We start from the raw sequence: 22,482 nt of genomic DNA, 5'->3' as shown, positions 1-22,482 counted from the left end.
CAAACCAATCAATATACACTAATTGCGAAGAATACATATCTGCCTCAACTGAGGAAGGAATTTTTTTTTTTTTAATTTGGGATATTTATTATAGCAAAAAGTAAAAAATAAGTAAAAAATGCAGAGTTTTGACATTGACATTTTGTTTGGGTACAACGTCGCACGACCGTGCAATTGTCAGATAGAGAGACGCGGTGCCGTATGGCAAAAAATGGCTCAGGAAGGGGGGCAAATCCTTCTCAGACTGAAGTGATTAAGGGGAAAAAAAAAACTTTGCCAATGGACTAACCCCAGGGTCGGCACCCCGTTGATCTCAGGCTACCTGTCAACCGTGGATAGGTGACAGGAAGACTGGGAACGGGTCTGCGCCACCGACTCCTGCCTGCTCTCTCTCCTTCCTCTGCCTGCTCCTCTCCCGGAGCCCACCTCTGCCTCCACCGCTGTCTTCAGTGAACAGCGGAGAGCGAGAACCAGCAAAGCTCAGGACAGAGGGCAGGGGGGAGGAGCTGGCCAAGTTAACTTTTCAAGCTAACCCGCAGGTGATTGGTTGCTAGGTCTAAGCAACCAATCACCAGCTTGTTAATATGAAAGGTCACTCTGCCAGCTCCTGCTCCCACCCCCTGTTCAGAACTGTGCTGCCTCTCGGTTTCCTGTGTGCACAGGTAGGATGCAATGGGAAGGATCCCTGAATTCTGAGCGCAACGCACTCCTGATCCCTGCATTTTGAACGTAATGCACTCCTGATCCCTGCATTCTCAGCACAACGCACTCCTGATCCCTGCATTCTGAGCGCAACGCACTCCTGATCTCTGCATTCTGAGCATATTGCACTCCTTAACCCTGCATTCTGAATGTAATGCACTCCTGATCTCTGCATTCTGAGTGTAATGCACTCCTGATCTCTGCATTCTGAGTGTAATACACTACTGATCTCTGCATTCTGAGCGCACTGCACTCCTGGTCCCTGCATTCTGAGAATAACGTACTTCTGATCCCTGCATTCTGAGAGCAACACACTCCTGATGCCTGCATTCTGAGCATAATGCACTCCTTATCTCTGCATTCTTAGTGTAATGCACTCCTGATCTCTGCATTCTGAGTGCAACGCACTCCTGATCTCTGCATTCTGAGCGCAACGGACTCCTGATCCCTGCATTCTGAGCGCAACGCACTCCTGATCCCTGCATTCTGAGAATAACGCACTCCTTAACCCTGCATTCTGAATGTAATGCACTCCTGATCTCTGCATTCTGAGTGTAATGCACTCCTGATCTCTGCATTCTGAGTGTAATACACTACTGATCTCTGCATTCTGAGCGCACTGCACTCCTGATCCCTGCATTCTGAGAATAACGTACTTCTGATCCCTGCATTCTGAGAGCAACACACTCCCGATGCCTGCATTCTGAGCATAATGCACTCCTTATCTCTGCATTCTTAGTGTAATGCACTCCTGATCTCTGCATTCTGAGTGCAACGCACTCTGAGTGCAACGCACTCCTGATCTCTGCATTCTGAGCGCAACGGACTCCTGATCCCTGCATTCTGAGCGCAAAAACACCCCTGATCCCTGCATTTTGAGAATAACGCACTCCTGATCCCTGCATTCTGAGAGCAACAAACTCCCAATCCCTGCATTTTGAGCACAATACATTCCCAATCCCTGCATTCTGAGCGCAACTCACTCCCGATCCCTGCATTCTAAGCGTAACACACTCCCAATCCCTGCATTCTAAGCATAATGCACTCCTGAACCCTGCATTCAGAGTGTAACGCACTCCCAAACCCTGCACTCTCTTATAATACTTTTTTTGTGTACACTGCGTTTGCGATTGACATTTGGGGTTAAAAATGTATCATCCAAAAGTTTTGAACATGGTGCAGGAAACACACATGGAACATGCCTTTCTGGCATTGCGTTCTGGTGTGAAGCGGCCCTAACAACAGAATACCATGCCCTGTGATCTTCATCAGTGTTGTTCAAGTAGATCTCCATCTCTCTAAGGTTGCCTACCACTGGTCTAACCCTTTCCCACTCTATTCAAAACTTAAGAAAAGTTGCTTACCATACACTTTAGGGGTTTTGAGGCATTGTTAGGGTAACATTTAGAAAATATATCTTAGTGCAATAGGGCCTGATGAGCAAATTAGGATAGCTAGTTAACTTGTGGTGTGGTGGGCCAAAGGAACCCATACTTCATAGCAAAGATTTCTTTTGAATTTCAAGCATTCCTGAGAATCTAAAAAATAGCATGTCCCCACCAGGAACTTCTGCCATAAACTATGGATTTTGCTGTGTGATGCTTCCAGATTAGAATCTTCAGTTTCCTCACTTGCAAAAGCTTATATAGGGACCAAAGGGCAAAGCCAAACATCCCTTCCTCCTCTACAAAGCTCCATAGAGCCTTTAACAGAGAGGGAGACCTTACTACATTGTACATTATATACAGTGCCTTGAAAAAGTATTCATACCCCTTGAAATTTTCAACATTTTGTCATGTTACAACCAAAAACGTAAATGATAAATGGTTTTTAAAATGTTTGACAAATAAATGTGAAAAGTGTGGCGTGCATTTGTATTCAGCCCCCCTGAGTCAATACTTTGTAGAACCACCTTTCGCTGCAGTTACAGCTACAAGTTTTTTTGGGTATGTCTCTACCAGCTTTGCACATCTAGAGAGTGACATTGTTGCCCATTCTTCTTTGCAAAATAGCTCAAGCTCTGTCAGATTGAATGGAGAGCGTCTGTGAACAGCAATTTTCAAGTCTTGCCGCAGATTCTCAATTGGATTTAGGTCTGGACTTTGACTGGGCCATTCTAACACATGAATATGCTTTGATCTAAACCATTCCATTGTAGCTCTGGCTGTATGTTTAGGGTTATTGTCCTGCTAGAAGGTGAACCTCTGCCTCAGGTCAAGTCTTTTGCAGACTCTAACAGGCTTTCTTCTAAGATTGACCTGTATTTGGCTCCATCCATCTTGCCATCAGCTATGACCAGCTTCCCTGGTCTTGCTGATGAAAAGCATCCCCACAACATAATGCTGCCACCACCATGTTTCAGTGGATTTAGGTGGATGGCCATGTCTTGGTAGGTCTGCAGTTGTGCCATACTCTTTCCATTTTTGGATGATGGATTGAACAGTGCTCTGTGAGATGTTCAAAGCTTGGGATTTTTTTTATAACTTAACCCCACTTTAAATTCTACACAACTTTATCCCTGACCTGTCTGGTGTGTTCCTTGGCCTTCATGATGCTGTTTGTTCACTAAGGTTATCTAACAAACCTCTGAGGGCTTCACAGAAAAGCTGTATTTATACTGAGATTAAATTATACACAGGTGGACTCTATTTACTAATTAGGTGACTTCTGAGCGCAATTGGTTCCACTAGATTTTAGTTAGGGGTATCAGAGTAAAGGGGACTAAATACAAATGCATGCCACACATTTCAGATATTTATTTGTAAAAAAAAATTGACAACCATATATCATATTTCACCCTCTTCAATAAAATACATTTACTTTTCGGTTGTAACATGACAAAATGTGGAACATTTCAAGGGGTATGAAGCGGCCGCCCGCTCCTTAACAATCAGGAAACATCATGGTCAGGCCAAAGCCAATGGAAGGCCAAAGCCAATAATCACAAGATCCCTCCCTCCTCTACAAAGCTCCATAGAGGCTTTAACAGAGAGGGAGAGCTTACTACATTGTATATTTATCCAGTATGTGTATATATCAGTATATGTGTATTATGTGCATAGGTACACTGTATATTGTAATTGGGTGTAAGTTATGTCTCAGATACAGATACAAAGGCAAATCATACCATAGAAAAATATTATCACCAATTCTTGAAATGTTTTCTGCATTTAATCTTTCTTTTTAGAACATTAACTCATTAACTATAAAATTTCTAAATGATGGGTAAGGAAAAAAGCATAATATTGTATTGTACAGATTTATTATTGCTTAATTCAGTATTTGTAACAAAAGAAACAAAAAAACAAATTCCTTCATCCTATGCATGTTAATTTTAATGTTCTGTTTTTTCTCAAGGGGACCTGCATGGGCGTCTGGATGATTTATTTTTGATATTTTACAAGGTGTGTGGTAAAAATAAGCATTTTTATGGTACTGTTCTAAAATGTGCTTTATCGTTGAGCTCACACATAGGCACACAATGTTCCAACCCATTCTTGATTATAAATTACCTTCTTCAGCTTTCTCGATTCACTTCAGTTCTCGTACCTGTATACCCCTTATGGAGCTATTTGAAAAAATGACTACCACTATGGGAATTGTTAATTTTTTTCAACAAGCATAAGCAAGCAAGCATAACATTTTTATTCAAGCAGTGTCACTGTCTACAAATAAAGGTGATCTACCAGAATAAAAATAGGAATAATATTTGCCTTTTCTAACATTTATTTAATAAATATAATTATAGAAAGAATAGGAAATGAAAGAAATAAAGACAAAAGAAAGTTAACAGTAAGACTTTGCACACTTTTTGTTCTTATGCACCTGGAAGAAAGGGAAGGGATAGAAGCGTGAGGACAGTTGCTGAGACTGGCCAAACATATACTCCAACTCACAAAGTTTTGTGGTGGACTATCTCGGTACTGGTACACAGAAAAATAAATCTTGAATAAAAATGTATTCATTTATTACAGACATACATAAAAAAGACATACATAAATCACATTAAAAAAGTTTCAAAAAACAATATACAAATACTCAAAGGTTTTCCCAAGACATATCTGTTGATGGAGTTTTTCATAGATTAACCAGTCTACTGGTTTCACGATACATAGACCACTTAATAATCTATAATAATCTATAAAACAAATAATCAAAAAAAACACAAGAACAATAAACATAATTACAAAAGCATAGTGTATACAGATAGAGCTCAGCGGTAACGTTGAGAAGTTGCTTACCCAACAGGTCAATCGCCAGGTACAAAGCCCAGCTGTTCAAAAAGCCCCTCCCCCCCGCGGCGGACAAGGGGGATTATGCGGAATTGAACCTAAATAGGGGTAGGAATAGATATATACAGAGCAGTCGCTCAGATTTTAACAATAAAGGGATTTATAGTGAAAAAAGTGTTGGAAGAAGGGTGGGTAGGTTGTTGGGTGAGGATGTGAGGGGGGGAAGAAAAGGGGGGGAAGAAAAGGGGGGGTGAGGGGAATGGGCAGTGAAGAAGAGGAAGTGCATATATACCTAATAGAAAATCAAAACCTACCTGCATCGATATCTTTAAAGATCTATTCAACAAATATGTACAAAGCTCCAGGGGGGAAAAGAAGAAGGCATGGCAGGCAGAAAGAGAGAATGCACCATATATAAGGTATCTCAGATGGTGGTGGCTGGAATATGTTGTAATCCTAAATCACCAGTGGGTAGTTGCAAGCTGAAGGTTCATTAAACATGAACCAAGCGCCTGGTAAGGGGTCCCTCTATCTGTGGCCAGGCTAGAGCCTATAAGCGTCAGACGGGTCTGTAAAAGTAAAACGAATAAAAAGTTGATGCAAGAAAGGGGCAGGGAGTAAATCCGCCAAGGCTTGGCCTCAAGGATCCCAGTGACGGGGGCATGTGACATCATCGGGTCTGGCTCCCCGCACTGCACAGGTGCGAATTAACATGCTACTGCGCAAGCACGCGCCGTCTATGTCAAATGGGCTGGAAAGCCCAAAACTCAGGCAGCGCAAGAGAGGGGTGGTTCCCACAGAGGGAAACCATCCTCACCAGGGGAGTCACATGTCCGCCGCTGGGGAGAAAAAACAAACAACCAGGGAGAGACTGGCTAGGTGTGCTGGGGAAGCAACAACCCAAATTAATTTCATCAAATGTACACAACAGTAGTGCATAGAAAAAACACATTAATTACAAGAAATAATGAGGGGCTAAATAGTCCCAAATCTATAATAGAACTTTATTTAAAAATAAAACATTTTGGAAATTTGACTATTACTGACCTAGTTCAAGGGCAGTTATGGACAGCCAGGTAACCTGAGGTGTAATAGGCCAGTAGAGAATTGCTGCAATGGTTGACAGAGGTACACAAAGGAAACCCATAGGATAGGGGTGGGAAGGATAGGGAGGGGAGAGGGGAATGGGAAGGGGAAAGGGGGACGGAATAAGGAGGGGGGAGAGAAGGGAATTGCAAATAACCTACAAGAACGGTTTATAAGATATCATCTCGTTGAGGCCTGGGGGGGGGGGGGGTAGCATTGAGACGTTCGATCCACAGAGTTTCTCTCTGTAAAATCATCCTATCCCAATCACCCTCTCTAGGGCTCTGTTGGACTACTTCAAGGACCAAAAATTTGACAGCCGTAACACCAAGGCGGTGGTGCAGTCCAATGTGTCGGCCTACGGTGGTCAGTTTACCATTGACGGAATAGAATACTGTAGGTGGTCCCCGATTCTCTGTCGGAGTTCTCGTATAGTTTTGCCTACATAGAAGGCCTTACACTTACACAGCATAAGGTAAATCACCCCCATAGTGCCGCAATTGGAAAAGATACGAGGTGAAAGAGTCTCACCATTGGGTAACTGGAACCTCCTCCCCTCGAGAATGCAAGAGCAGCAGGGGGCAATCCCCACATTGGAAGGTTCCACTGGGTTCTGCAACAGATCACTTGGATGGTTGGTAATGGCTGTTAGTCAAATGGTCTCTTAACGAAGATGCTCTCCGGGAACACCAGTTCTGGAGTAGATCTCACATGTCTGCTCAGGACATGGTGGTCCGTCAGTAAATGCCAATGGTTCGATAGTATCATTCTAAGTTGTTGATGATGGGCAGAGTACTTAGTGATGAATTTGATTCTATCTGTTGATGGGGGTTTGGGTGGAGTATACAGTAAAGAGCTCCTGGTGCGTGCTAGTGTTCGATTAAACGAATTTCTTAGCTTAGTACGTGAATAACCTCTGAGTAACAGACGGTCACGTAAAGCATTGGCTTGAATCCTGAAATCTCTCTCTAGAGTACAGTTTCTTCGCAGGCATACAGAATGCTCCACACTAGTGGACGTGGATGGGCACTAGACGCATAAAGAAGTGTATTACCAGCCGTTGGTTTGCGGTACAAGTCTGTGCCTATTGTACCGTCCTGTTGTTTGATAATAGAGAGATCCAACAAGGGGATCCGACTATTGTCAAAACTAAATGTAAATTTGAGGTTAAAACTATTGTCGTTCAAGGTCTGAATAAACTCCAACAGTTTATCTATGGTATCGGTCCATACTATGAACAGGTCATCTATGTACCTGTACCATAACAGGACATATTCAAGGAGATGTGTGTAATGATCGTCAGAAGCTATATGTCTCTCACGCCCCTTGAGTGAGGGGAAGATGGCCCCACCCGTCCCCATATCATTAAAGGGCGGAATCGACGTGCCCCTTATAGCATACTTGTATTTGTGTAGCTTTTTTAAACAGTTTTTCCTGAGCAGAAGCCCTCCAAAAAGGGTCTAAAGCTTTCAGCTTGGCAAAAGGTTGATTCTGCATTAACGCAGATCTTCAGTCATTTTTTCATCTTTCCATCTATTAAATCCTCTGCCCTTGTTGTTTTAACTTTGGATAGTAAAACATTTTTTTTTCTGCCAGTAAATACCTTACACAGCCCACTTCCTCTTTCTTGTCTGGTCATTAGCCTATGCTTATGACATCATGCACAGCTCTCTCTCTCACTCTTGTGAGAGTTTGCCAGGAAGGGAGGGGAGATGAGTCATAAGAAGGCCAATGAGAGCTGCAGAGCTGGAGGTGTGTGTCTGTGTAAATCCAGAAAGTGAACAGGCAGCAGCTTCAGCTGCCCCCAGGTAAAATGGATGCAGCCAGGCTTAGTAGAGGGAGATTTCTGCAGCATAATTGACAAGTACAGAATCACATTAAATATAACATAGTATGCAAAGTGGTTGGAGGGAAGCTTCAGAATGGCAAATATGTTTTTATTACAAATTATGTGAAACAAAATCAATGTATGAGTGTGGAGAAGGACAGAAAGGGGAGAGGTTTGGGAGGAGTTCTGTAGTCCAGCCAGCAAGGCTGACACTAGCTGAGATTTGAAAAGTGGACAAAGTGCATCCAGCAGTGATCACCGCAGGTAATCGGTGCCTGTGTAGAGAGCCCCGAATGGGTGCGGCTGCTGGCAAACTGTCATTGTAGTGAAAGGGGCTGGCAGCTGCAACTACCTGCTGAGAGCCGCAGGAGGAACTGCCACTACATTTCGCACCAGCCCTAATCGCCATTGTGCATGTATCAATTGAAATCTGGGGGGGAGGTCTGACCATGCAGACCCCTAGGTCTGGCTATGCAGTATTTACTTATCTGTCGCCCCCATATTCCCTGCTGCCGGTGCTATTGCACACATGACAGTCCCGGCATCCCTCCAGGCGTGCATTTTCCAGGCTTGTCAATGTAAGCTGCCGTGGCTGCTCTGTTTGCAGGCATCCCTATACACGTGGGCTTGTCTGTATCGGCTTCTGTAGCTGCTGTGCTTGTATGGCATCTCCAGCGTCTCTCCAGACAGGCCAGGGCTGCATGCTAAACTCTCTGGGGCGGCAAGTGGGCCATGGGTTGGACACCCCTGAATAAGAGCCATATTTAAAAGTAGATCATTAAAGCGATTGTAAAATTAAATAATAAACATGTTATACTCATCTGCTCTGTCTAATGGTATTGTACAAAGCGCACAAAGCGGCCCCAATCCCGATCCTTTTCTTGTCAGGTCTCCAGCCAGCACCGTCGGCTCCTCCTCTTCTTGGTGCCCCAGCATAGGAACCTGCTTCCTATCCTAATGGGGCGCACCTACGGGGTTTGCTCCGGAGCCAGGCTGTGTTTGTTTCTATTGAGCAACTTGCCCCCTGCTCCCTCCTCACAGGATCGGACTAACAGCAGCAGGAGCCAATGGCTCCCACTGCTCTTACTGAGTCCTATAAGGAGGGAAAAAAAGAGAGCAGCGCTGCTGCACTCAGGCACAGCACTGGATCCACATAGGTCTCAGGTAAGTAGTTAGACCCCTGGCAGCGCCCGGCCGTTAGCTCTAAAGCGCTGCTCGTTTTTGCGGCGCTTTGATGCTATTTCAGCCACTAGAGGGGAACTTTTTACCCAAAAAATGTGAAAAGTCCAGTTTTGCGGCACTTTGGAAGCGCTGCCCATTCATTGCAAAGAGCAGGACGTTTTGGGAGCGCTATTTTCAGGGCTCCCAAACCGCCCCAAAGATGCTGCTTGCAGGACTTTTCGTAACCTCCTGCAAGCGCAGAGCCCCAGTGTGAAAAGTCACACTGCAATGAATGGGAGGCGCTTTTCAAGCGCTTTTCAGAGGCTATTTCTAGCGCTAAAGCGCCTGAAAGAGTGAAAGTAGCCTAAGGGAAGTGAGGGGGTGATATAGCTAATGGGACATTTTTTATCCTAATGCAGGGAATGCAATAAGGTAAAAAATGCCCTGCCTTTAGAACCACTTTAAATAAAAAATGTTCGGAAACTGTACATAAAAGTGTTTTGTGTTGTTACCTAAAAAAAATGTTCTCTTGGTGTTTTCAGAATGGTCTCCCATCAGCAGAGAAGCCTTATATATTCAATGGGGACTTTGTAGATAGAGGCAAACAGTCGATTGAGATCTTGATGATCCTTTTTGCATTCCTGCTGGTCTACCCAAAGTCTGTCCATTTAAACCGAGGAAATCATGAAGACTATATAGTCAATTTAAGGTAGGGTCTACAAAACATTAAATCAGTATTTTATGCCACTGATATATGTATTTGCAATAAAATAGTGATTTATATTGTGTTTTTCAGGTATGGATTTACAAAAGAAGTCATGAAAAAATATAAGGTATGCATGTGAAACGTATTACATTTAACAACTGTACCTTGCAGTAAAATGTAAGGTCCACATATACTGTCCAAGACCCCTCCCCCTTTGAAAATCACTTGATGTTCCTAAATGCAAAATGTAACTTTAAGGCTGGGTTCACTCCTATGCGAATTGGATGTGGGTATTACCGCATCCAATTCGCATAGCAGGATAATGTGATTAGCTCTCTATGGAACCGGTTCACATATCTCCGGGGCAGCTGCGGAGCGCACTGCACAGAAACGCTGTGCGTCTTTGGCTCCGTTTCAGGGCCGAATTCAGGCAAAGATTCTGCTCTGATTCGTCCCTGAAATGGAGAACAGGGACGGACAGCGTTGCTGTGCGATCTGCAGCCGGTTTAGGTGTGAACCGAGCCTTAAGGAAAATGGCGTCACACTCCTTCCAGCAAGTTCCCGGGGAATACACAGCAGCCAAAATCTTGCGAAAAGACACTCTTGCAATGAACTGAAATGTTTTCTCACAGGATTTTTCCTGCTTTGCATTCCCCCAGTAATCTTCCAAGAAAGCCAATGTTATCATCTGTACTGCAAGATTTGCTTTATTAAAGCAATTGTTACCTCAACATTTCATATTCCTGATATGTGCCTGCTGTACCATGTACTTATATGAGAAAGTATCCTGGTCTCCTTGTATTGCTTCCTTTATGTGAAATTCCTGGTGTTCCTGCCAGTCCATCTGCTTTTCTATTAAATACTGACCACACTAAGCAGGAGAGCACACTGTAATCAGCTCTCTAGCTGGGAACTCAGCCTGCTCTCCTCAAATGATCAGACTTGTCCTGACATGCCCCCCTTGCACAGCCTTTCACTGCAAAGCTCAGTGTGCTGCTGGTTCTCCTCCCCCAGCTCTTATGCAACCGAGAAGAGAGGCAAAGTACTCACTTATTAAAAAGGGTATTTATAATGTTTTCTTTCATATCTATAATTTTTTTGCTTTTTACTTCTATTTTAAACATAATGGTTTTACAAGGTGATCGTTTACAATGACTTTAATGTGTTAATGAATACAGAGCTGCATTAACCACTTGCCGACCGGCTCACGCCGATATACATTGGCAAAGTGGTACGGGTGCGCAAAACAGTGTACCCGTATGTCGCCGAGTCATCGGCGGCTAGCGGGTGTGTGCGCGCCGCTGGCGGTATGCGCGCGCTGCAGGAGCGTGACACAATGTCCACCGATGGCCCGCGATCATGACACGGATAGGCAGAACGGGGAGATGCCTATGTAAACAAGGCATTTCCCTGTTCTGCCTAGCAACATGACAGGGATCTACTCCTCCCAGTGATCGGGAGCAGTGATCTCTGTAATTTCTAGTGAGCCCATCCCCCCTACAGTTAGAACACGCCCAGGGAACACACTTAACCCCTTGATCACCCGCTAGTGTTTAACCCCTTCCCTTTCAGTGACATTTACACAGTAATCAGTGCATTTTTATAGCACTGATCGCTGTATAAATCCCAATGGTCCCAAAATAGTGTCAAAAGCGTCCGATCTGCCCGCCGCAATGTTGCAGTCACAATAAAAATTTCAGATCGCCGTCATTACTAATAAAAAAAGTTAATAATAAAAATGCCACAAATCTATCCCCTATTTTGTAGACGCAATAACTTTTGCGCAAACCAATCAATATACGCTTATTGTGATTTTTTTTTTACCAAAAAATATGTAGAAGAATACACATCAGCCTAAACTGAGAAAGAAATTTGTTTTTTTATATATTTTTTGGGGATATTTATTATAGCAAAAAGTAAAAAATATTGCTTTTTTTTTCAAAATGTTCGCTCTTTTTTTGTTTATAGTGCAAAAAATAAAAAAGCGCAGTGATGATTAAATACCACCAAAAGAAAGCTCTATTTGTGGGGAAAAAAAGGACGTCAATTTTGTTAAGGTACAAAGTCGCACGACCGCGCAATTGTCAGTTAAAGCGACGCAGTGCCGAATCGCAAAAAAAGTGCTCTGGTTAGGAAGGGGGTAAATCCTTCCGGGGCTGAAGTGGTTAAAGCAGTATTAAACCAAAAAGCTATTTTTTTTTTTACGTTGCATTTTACCAATTCTTGGATGTGATAGTTGTATTTATTTTCTTTTTGTAGGCTTTCTTTCCTTAATTTTCATCTGGCGATCCAGCCAGCAAGTCTGTTGTTTTTTTTTAAAAGCACAAGCTCTCCAACAGAATGTATCAGTTTACATGGATGAGACAAACCACTTAAAGTATAACTAAAGGCAAAACTTTTGTTTTCGTTTTGGATGGAGTTAAGAGGGATTAGAACACCTGTCAGTTTTTATTGCTGTCTATGCCTGATTACGTAGATTCACCCTCTCTATTTGTCCTGTTTACCATTATCATTGAAAGTAAAGGAAAATCACACATTTTGGGTTGTCCCCAGAAACGTAATACAGAAGTCTTACAATGGAGACACTAGTTCTGGGGACTTGGGGGTCCCCAAGGAATTCCTTTAATTTACAGGGATTACCTCTCACTTCCTGTTTGGCTATGGGACAGGAAGTGACTGTAAATCTCCGCAATGAGACACAGATGGCGAAAAAAAATCTGACAGGGGTTGTATCCCTCCCTAATGCCTCGTACACACAAACAGATAATCATACGACTTATCATTGCATAATACTAATATCGAACTCAACAGTGCATTTTGCGCTCTGCGAAATTTACGCTTTTTTTTCGTATGATTCTGGAAAACCTTCCAGTTTGCGTAGCTTCGTAGCGGAAATGATGTCAAATACGTGTGGACCCCCGTGTCTACCACTCCTTTTGGCTATTTCCGCTCGTATTGTAGAGGCATATTTCTGATAGGCTGCAAACGATTTTCTGTTGGTATGTTGGAGCATTTTCGCGGTATGAACATGGTTTACGTTCTCCAATCTCCTTCCGGGTTATTTTCGTGTTTCCGATTGTGTCTGTCTATCAATTTTTAGCAGACACATTACACTGTACTGATTAAACAATTGTCGTTCGCTGGGCTATCGTCTGATCAAAGTTTTCGTGTTTGTCCCTTCGGATATAGTTGGGCGAACTGATCGGCTGTCGAAAGCTGTGTACTAACGATCAGACTATCGTGCGATCAATCCCAAAGCAATTTTAATCATCCAATTTTCTGATCGTGTGTACAAGGCATTACTCTAAAATGTGAAAGAAAGTTTTGCCTATAGTTCTACTTTAAAGTGGTTCTACAGGCTGAAGGTTTTTTTTTATACCTTAATGCATTGTCTGCATTAAGGTGAAAAACCATCTAAGTGTAGCTGTAACTGATTATTAGGTGTGAGCCGGAGTTTGGCTTCAATGGGTTAAGTGTATTTAAATATGCTAATACAGTGGTTCCCAACCTTTTTGGCACCGGGGACCGGCTGCGTGGAAGAAAATTGTGCCAAGGCCCGGCGAGGGGGGGGGGGGGGGGCTTGGGGGGATGTACGCACACGCGGGGGGAGTAAGCGAATTTCGCAATTTATCAGGGCAATAGCTGGTGTTCTGCTGTTGGTACTTCAATCATCACAGCACCATGGTTTGTATGGTGTCAGAATGAATGAAGCGCATTATTTCTTATATTACATTTTAATATAAATGAAATAGTTCAACTCACCATAATGCAGAATCAGTTCTGAGTCCTGAGTGTGTCACTTTCCACGTCGCCTGCCACCAGATGAGGAATGCCACTTGCCGCGCTGCCTGCCACCAGATGAGGAATGCCACTTGCCATGCTTGCCTGCCACCAGTCGAGGAATGCTACTTGCCACGTCACCTGCCTGTGCCACCAGATGAGGAATGCCATTTGCCGCGCTGCCTGCCACCAGATGAGGAATGCCTCTTGCCATGCTTGCCTGCCACCAGTTGAAGAATGCCACTTGCCACGTCACCTGCCAGTGCCACCAGTTGAGGAATGCCATTTGCCTTGCTTGCCTGCCACCAGTTGAGGAATGCCACTTGCCACGTCACCTGCCTGTGCCATCAGTTGAGGAATGCCACTTGCCACGTCACCTGCCTGTGACACCAGTTGAGGAATGCAACTTGCCATGTCACCTGCCTGTGCCACCAGATGAGGAATGCGACTTGCCATGCTGCCTGCCACCAGATGAGGAATGCCACTTGCCACGCTTGCCTGCCACCAGTTGAGGAATGCCACTTGCCACGTCACCTGCCTGTGCCACCAGTTGAGGAATGCCACTTGCCACGTCACCTGCCTGTGCCACCAGATGAGGAATGCCACTTGCCATGCTGCCTGCCACCAGATGAGGAATGCCACTTGCCACGCTTGCCTGCCACTAGTTGAGGAATGCCACTTGCCACATCACCTGCCTGTGCCACCAGATGAGGAACGCCACTTGCCACCAAATGAGGAATGCCACTTGCCACGCTTGCCTGCCACCAGTTGAGGAATGCCACTTGCCACGTCACCTGCCTGTGCCACCAGATGAGGAATGCCACTTAGCATGCTGCCTGCCACCAAATGAGGAATGCCACTTGCCACGTCACCTGCCTGTGCCACCAGATGAGGAATGCCATTTACCACGCTGCCTGCCACCAAATGAGGAATGCCACTTGCCATGTCACCTGCCTGTGCCACCAGATGAGGAATGCCACTTGCCACATCACCTGCCAGTGCCACCAGATGAGGAATGCCACTTGCCACATCACCTGCCAGTGCCACCAGATGAGAATTTTCACTGCATTGGTGACACTGGTTCAGTGACATCCTTGAGTGAAGGCAGGAGAGCAGAGATGCGGGGCGGGCGGTGAGAGATGATGTCATCTCTCTGCTCCCCGCCGCACCTCCGACATTCTGTATGCTGTGAGGGCAGAAGAGCGGTAATGTTAGGCGGGCAGGGAGAGATGATTTCATCTCTCTGCTCCCCGCCGCACCGCCGACATTCCTCACGCTGTGAGGGCGGAAGAGCGGTGATGCTAGGTGGGCAGAGAGAGATGTCATCTCTGCTCGCCAGCCCGCTTCCCTCACTGATCCACCGGTGACTCAAAATGTCATGCCGCCTGCCGCGGCCCGGCTGCAAAGATGCTACGGCCCGGTAGTGGCCTGCGGCCCGGGGGGGTTGACGACCCCTGTGCTAAAACACTTAACACTACCCTCCCCCTGACTGATAATGCTGCTGTCTCTGCTGTGCCTCCTGTTCTCATTCACCCAGAGTTGTGTCTCCTTAATACAGGAGGTGTGTTACTGGTAGGGTTGCCACCTGTTCGGGATTCACTCGGACAGTCCGGGTTTTGAATCATAAGTCCGGGTTTCAGGTGGCCTGAAACTCGGACATATTATTTAGCTTAGGTTGTGGCTCCCCAAGTAACCAAGATAGTCGCACACATCCGGGAGCTGCGGGCGGCTGTCTGGGGGCAGGGCGACGATATTAGCAAGAGCAATCTGGCCACTCCCACTGCATTACTACTCTTATTGAGGCACCCAAAGGTGTCCCAGGCCAATAAAGTGTTCGGGTTTGGCTTAAAAAAAAAAGGTGGCAACCCTAGTTACTGGCCAGATCATCAGGCGAAAATAGAGTCGAACAAACAAAAGAAAGCGGATGCAGCCACCACATCTAATGACTGTAAGCTGCAATACATTTTTGGTTTTGGGTTTAATACCACTTTCATTTGTGTCTTTTATATCTACCAGGAGATGAGCTTTAAGCACACAGTGGGCAGCAGTCAATTCTGCTAGTTATTTGTTCAGGGTGACCAGAATGTGCTCAATATTGATGTGGAACCAAATTTAAATTGACAGAATCTTTTGATTACAGATACAAATGTGGCATGCCAGAGAAAGAAGAACAAAAACGATTAAATGTACTTCTAACAGTTAGGCTCCACTCACACCTGAGCATTGCGCAGCGACAGCTGCTGCAGCGTGTTTTCTTTAGGTTTTTTTTCTGGAGCAGCACCATTCATTTGAATGAGCTTCCCTCGTCTCCAAAAACATTCCAAAGAAGCTCATGTACTAAATCTTGCCACAGAGCCAGGAGCGTTTGCGGTTGCAATTTTTTGCTGCAATTGTAGCACGGTTTTTCGCTCGACATTTGCAGCAAAATCGCACATTGTTTGGGGTGTCATTAGGACATAATGGCATCGCAAATGCATTCTGCATTTTGCCGTGATTCTGGAATCACGGGCAGGATCAAAGCCATTCTGCCCGCGATAAAAATCGCTCAGGTGCGAATGGAGTCTTACAGTATTGACTGTATAATGTTAATAGTTTATTGCATTTTTTTTTTATTTGTAGAGTGTGTTCTGTGTAGGTAGTAGAAGCAACATACACTATATTACCAAAAGTATTGGGACGTCTGTTTTACACGCACATAAACTTTACTGGCATCCCAGTCGTAGTCCATAGGGTGCAATATTGAGTTGGCCCACCCTTTACAGCTATAACAGCTTCAACTCTTCTGGGAAGGCTGTCCACAAGGTTTAGGAGTGTGTCTATGGGAATGTTTGACTATTCTTCCAGAAGCGCATTTGTGAGGTCCGTCACTGATGTTGGATGAGAAGGCCTGGCTCGCAGTCTCGACTCTAATTCATCCCAAAGGTGTTCTGTTGGGTGCAGGCCAGACAAGTTTCTCCACCCCAAACTCGCTCATCTATGTCTTTTTGGACCTTGCTTTGTGCACTGGTCCAAATTATTTGGTGGAGGGGGGATTATGGTGGTGGAGTTTTTCAGGTGTTGGGCTTAGTTCCAGTGAAGGGAACTCTTAAGGCATCAGCATAATAGTAATATTATGTATGTTTGTGCTCCATTATTGCTATGTAAGTACAGCAATTACTTATAACTTTTCTTTGATATTAAAGGTTCACGGGAAAAAAATCCTCAAAATGTTGCAAAGTGTATTTAGCTGGCTTCCTTTAGCAGCTATAATTGATCAAAAAATATTAATTACCCATGGAGGATTGTCAGATTCTACTGACTTAGAGATGCTATCTAAAATAGAACGACACAAGGTAAGATATGTACACTTTCTATTTATCACTATCTGAAAAATTACTAATTGCACTATGACCATTGCCACAAACTACTGGATCCCATAATTGCTCTTGCTGTTCCCCAAACTATTCAATGTATCAGACGATAATGCTTAAGCTGTTGGAGAATTCTATCTTCTTTTTACCCTTTTTTAATGCAAAGAAAGAATCTTATTTGGAGACAATGGATAGGTAAATGCAACCTAATCCTAATCTAGTCCACCCAAAACTGATAATTCTTTATTTGGTACAGGATTTATTGGCGATTTGAATACCTACCCACTGACTTTGTTATCTCTCTAGTGGGTTGCAACTGGCTATACCTGTAGGGGTGAGATCTCTGCTCCCCAGTTTCTTAGGAGAAGTTTCTATTACAAAGAGGTTTAACTCACCTTTTCCTTACAATATAGAAAATGCAGCTGAGTGAAATTCCATTGTGTGAGGTTACAAGAATGCAAGCATGTACAGTAGGTCTCACTAACGGACAGGGTTCATTCACACTAGCCTGCAAGCTAAAATGGGATGTTTTACATGTAGGCAGGGGTCCATTATTTAGGGGTGGTGCCTCGTTTTCTTACAATGCAAGGAATAGTTTAAAAAATATATATTTTTTTTTAATTTCAATAACTTCTATACACAACACGTTTTGCATTTTTATGCACCGCATCGCAAGCCACGGGGCACATTCACGGTATATATAAAATAATATGCAAATTGGTTGGAGGGAAGCTTCAGAATGGCAAAGATGTTTTTATTACAAATGATGTGATAAGCTGGCCATAGATGGTTCAGCTCTCTGCCAGTTCAGCAGGGACTGGCCGAGATTCAAACCATGTATGGGCAGACTGATTGTACCCAAGTTCATTGATCAACTTGGGTACAATCAGCATGTCAGATGTTTAAAAAAAAAATCTATGGCCAGCTTTACACTTTAATGTCTTGCTAGACTTTCTTTAGAATTCCAGTTGTTTTTATTATAGCCAAAATGTAGTCAGTTTTATTTATTTATTTATTTTGGATAGAACAAAGAGGGACTTGAACAAGTCCAATTGAATGTGAATACCTAATACTAGCTATACCATAAGCTGGATAAATTATAACCTTCACAAAGAGAAAGAATTAGGAATGTTTTTTTTTATATAATTTATGACCTCATAGCAGAAATAGCCCCTCACTTCCTGTTTCTGTGACACCAGGACAAGAAATGGGAGGTGTGGTTGTCACTGGGACAATAAGGCATAGGCAGCAGTATTGTTAGAATGTATATCCCCTCCCAAATCTACAATAAATATATTGTATGTTTCACTGTTGGAGACATTTCTGATCAGGTCTTGAGATGAAGTCAGGAGAAAATTGACCAACAAGGCCACAGACAGCAATAAAAACAGAGGCTCTATCCCTTCCTATTTAAAAATAAAAAAGGCATAAGCTTGATTTGGGCTTGAAATAGCCCAGTAAAAAAATGTCATTGATGTACCTCAATTTAAACTAGAGCAATAGTTTAAAATGATATACTGTACCATCATAGTGTGAGAAAAAGTAAAATATGATCATAGAACAATACAGAAAAGAAAAAAAAATACATAAGTGACTTTTAAACTGCTTTTGTTTAGTTTGCATCTACTTTGCGGCCTAGAAAAAAGAAAGACAAGATAAACAAGCTAGAAGAAAAGACTGATCAGGGTAAATGTACAAATGGAGAAAACACGCTAACAGTGGCATCGCCTTGGCAGCCCCCGAGGAGTGGTTCTTTCTCCTATAGCTCCAGTCCAAGCCTCCTACCCAATTATAAGGGGAAACGATCAGCTAGTAGCCCCACCACCATGACAACTGACAGAAAAGAGATCTCTAAACGAGTGAAGCAAGCTGTGGACAAAGAAATAGTAAAATGTCGAAGACAAGTGGGTTTCACTGAGACCATTCGTGAGCCAGACAGTCCAGTGTCTGTTTCTGATTCTGAATCAGAATCCGGAGAAATGCAAGAGTTTGACATGGACAATGAAGAGAGAAAGCAGGTAAATGTAGCTTATTTCCACTTATTTTACAATTCCTTTTAAACAGAAGATAGTTTTAGTTAGGCTTTAAATCATCAAATAAATGTGATGTTTTATAGATCATCCCTGACCATAACCCCTATAGTGCCATTTATACCCTATTGGCACCAAAAGATCAGATTTATTAAGGAGCTACACAAGCAGGAGGTCAGCATAGTCTGAAACACATGCTATGAAGTCTGATGTGTATTATTACATAGTTGCAGTATTATTTGAATAAGATATCACTGCCTGGACAACGCTGCTAGATAAGGCTTTATGTACACTGGCATACATTTGCCATGGCCAATGGTCAAAACGTTCCTATCCTGAACGTAATTCTTCTGTGTTTAGGAGAGGGAGGTTGAAGCTTACCAAAACATGGAACTCCTAAACTCTGCTAAAACCCTATATGTACATTGACATTATGGAGTTGAGTTTAGTAGGAGCTTTGGCGAAAAAACACCAAAAGCTCCTAAACTCAAGTTTCAGAGGTGCCAGTGTAGGCTAGTGTACATGACACGTAACAGTGTTGTTACCTCTTTTTTCATGAATTAAACTCTCTGCTTCATTATTTAGAATTGACTTCTCAAGTTACTTTTATATGATATATTATTAAAGAATTGCACCAGGCATGGGTATGTTATACATAGTTACATTGGTCGCTTGGACCAATGTAACTATGTATGCACCATACATGGCCAACACTCCTTGAAGTTGCTTCAGTGATCTTCACTTGCTTCGGGGTCCCGTCCTGAGTGGCTGCCCTGCTGCATTCTGAAGACACTGAGCACGGGTGCCATTCACATTTTCTGAATGAATGCAAAGTGCTCTTGGATTGGATGAGGTGGGGCAGTAATGTCACACCTTGTCCAATTAGAGAACACTTTGCAGTCATTCAACAAAAAAGGCAAAGCATTCTGAAGGGCATAAGCATAGTGGCCCACCTTCTGTGTTCACAATGCAGGAGAGCAGCCACTCGTTGCAGCACCAGTAAGCAAGTGATGATCACTGGAGTAGCGGTGTCTATTTCAGTGATTTCCAATTTCCCGGGGCATTGGCCAGGTACACTATATACAGAGTTACATTGGTCCAAACTAGACCAAAGTAACTATGTATAACACACCAATGCCTGGAATTATTCTTTAAGATGTTAAAGACGCATTGGGGCAGATTTGCCAAAACTGGTGCATACAGAGTGCAGCTCTGCATAGAAACCAATCAGCTTTCAGGTTTTATTGTCACAGCTTTATTGAACAAGCTGAAGTTAGAATCTGATTGGCTATCATGGCTGCACCAGATTTTGCACTATCCAGTTTTAGTAAATCAACCACATTGCATGCTGTATGCCCTGCATCAAGATTCAATATAATGCAACTTATCAGTCCCTAGATGTAATGTCTGCATTTGGTTTCTTATTTAGCGTTAAGTATATTTCACGCAAGTACAGAAAAATACCTATTGATCCTGCCAGAATTCCAGTGTTCTTGTAGCTACCTATAAACTAAACCAAAATCTCAAACAATGTTATAAGCAGGGGATGTCTTTGACCACTCTGTGCAGACGCTTCTATAAGATTGAACGGTGCAGCTATGGACATGCCCATCTCTTAACCACTGCAATATCACATCTATAGACTCCCTCCCCTAGACATGCGCCTGTTTTATCAATACGTAGCAAGGCAGCTTGACAGGAGCCAGTACTTGAGCAGAAGTTGAAGCCAATTAATGGTAAAAAATTACTATTGGGGGGGGTGACATATTTTATTAAAAACACTGGTCCAGATTCATAACATTATATTTTCTAGATGGCTACAGTTCAGCATTTATTGATTACTGTATACTGTATTTCTATTTCTTTGCATTTGTATAAGCAGTCCATAAGGCTACACGAATGCATTTGATAACTCTTTAACCCATGAATAGATTGTAGATATTTTGTGGAGCGATCCTATAGCTCAAGATGGCTGCAAGTCAAACACAGTACGTGGAGGAGGATGTTACTTTGGTCCTGATATAACTGAAAAAATCCTGCGAAAACATGGATTACAAATGCTGATCCGCTCTCATGAGTGTAAGCAAGAAGGATATGAGTTTTGCCACAATGGAAAGGTAAATTACAAATTATAATTATTTGCATATAATTAAGAAGACTTAAAAAGAAACCAATATATCTTAGTATATACAGACACACAATCCCTCCTCCTCCTCCACGATTTACCCCAAAAAATATTCAAAGCCCAAAATCCTTACCTAAATCCATGAGTCTGAGGATCCATCTTTGAGTGTCAGTGATGTGATTGGATATTGTCCATTGCTTGTCCACAGCAGGGACAAGAGAAAAGGGTCTGGCCAACCAAAATCAGATGCTTGAAAAGCTGTAAGGATTCAGGAAGACTTAAAAAGAAACCAATATATCTTAGTATATACAGACACACAATCCCTCCTCCTCCTCCACGATTTACCCCAAAAAATATTCAAAGCCCAAAATCCTTACCTAAATCCATGAGTCTGAGGATCCATCTTTGAGTGTCAGTGATGTGATTGGATATTGTCCATTGCTTGTCCACAGCAGGGACAAGAGAAAAGGGTCTGGCCAACCAAAATCAGATGCTTTAAAAGCTGTAAGGATTCAGGTGGCTGGTAAACTACAACGAAGCAGCTAGATCCTATGCAAAATCTAATGTACCTGAGAGTTCGGTTTGATGGAATGATGGGAAGAGTGTATCTTCCCCAACAGAAGACAATTGTAATTCATCAAAGGAGTCAGTCCCTCCTGTCAACCAGTCATTGTCTATATATATATATATATATATATATATATATATATATATATATATATATATATATGTATATTATATATATATATATATATATATATATATATATATATATATATATATATATATATATACAGTATCTCACAAAAGTGAGTACACCCCTTACATTTTTGTAAATATTTTATTATATCTTTTCATGTGACAACACTGAAGAGATGACACTTTGCTACAATGTAAAGTAGTAAAGTAGTGAGGGTACAGCTTCTATAACAGTGTAAATTTGCTGTTCCCTCAAAATAACTCAGTATACAGCCATTAATGTCTAAACTGCTGGCAACAAAAGTGAGTACACCCCTAAGTGAAAATGTCCAAATTGGGCCCAATTAGCCATTTTACATCCCCGGTGTCATGTGACTCATTAGTGTTACAAGGTCTCAGGTGTGAATGGGGAGCAGGTTTGTTAAATTGGGTGTTATCACTCTCTCATACTGGTAACTGGAAGTTCAACATGGCAAAGAACTCTTTGAGGATCTGAAAAAAATAATTGTTACTCTACATAAAGATGGCCTAGGCTATAAGAAGATTGCCAAGACCCTGAAACTGAGCTGCAGCACGATGACCAAGACCATACAGCAGTTTAACAGGACAAGTTCCACTAAGAACAGGCCTTGCCATGGTCGACCAAAGAAGTTGAGTGCACATGCTCGGCGTCATATCCAGAGGTTGTCTTTGGGAAATAGATGTATGAATGCTGCCAGCATTGCTGCAGAGGTTGAAGGGGTGGGAGGTCAGCCTGTCAGTGGTCACACCATACGCCGCACA

The 22,482-nt window shown here is 43.0% G+C and overlaps 1 protein-coding gene across 2 annotated transcripts in view; it reads left to right on the top strand.

Annotated features, from left to right (window-relative positions):
* The window catches only part of PPEF2 (protein phosphatase with EF-hand domain 2), a 70,991-nt gene that overhangs the window by 23,458 nt on the left and 25,051 nt on the right, over positions 1 to 22,482 (top strand). For both annotated transcript variants that reach the window (XM_073600970.1, XM_073600965.1), the window contains 6 exons: positions 4,060 to 4,106; positions 9,552 to 9,718; positions 9,806 to 9,842; positions 16,678 to 16,827; positions 18,462 to 18,863; positions 20,807 to 20,992. In XM_073600970.1, coding sequence (XP_073457071.1) covers positions 4,060 to 4,106; positions 9,552 to 9,718; positions 9,806 to 9,842; positions 16,678 to 16,827; positions 18,462 to 18,863; positions 20,807 to 20,992 — 989 coding nt within the window. The remainder of the gene's footprint in view (positions 1 to 4,059; positions 4,107 to 9,551; positions 9,719 to 9,805; positions 9,843 to 16,677; positions 16,828 to 18,461; positions 18,864 to 20,806; positions 20,993 to 22,482) is intronic.

Source organism: Aquarana catesbeiana, linkage group LG01 (assembly GCF_042186555.1).
Source record: "Aquarana catesbeiana isolate 2022-GZ linkage group LG01, ASM4218655v1, whole genome shotgun sequence".
Classification (NCBI taxonomy): Eukaryota; Metazoa; Chordata; class Amphibia; order Anura; family Ranidae; genus Aquarana; species Aquarana catesbeiana.
This window is presented reverse-complemented; position numbering and strand designations above follow the sequence as displayed.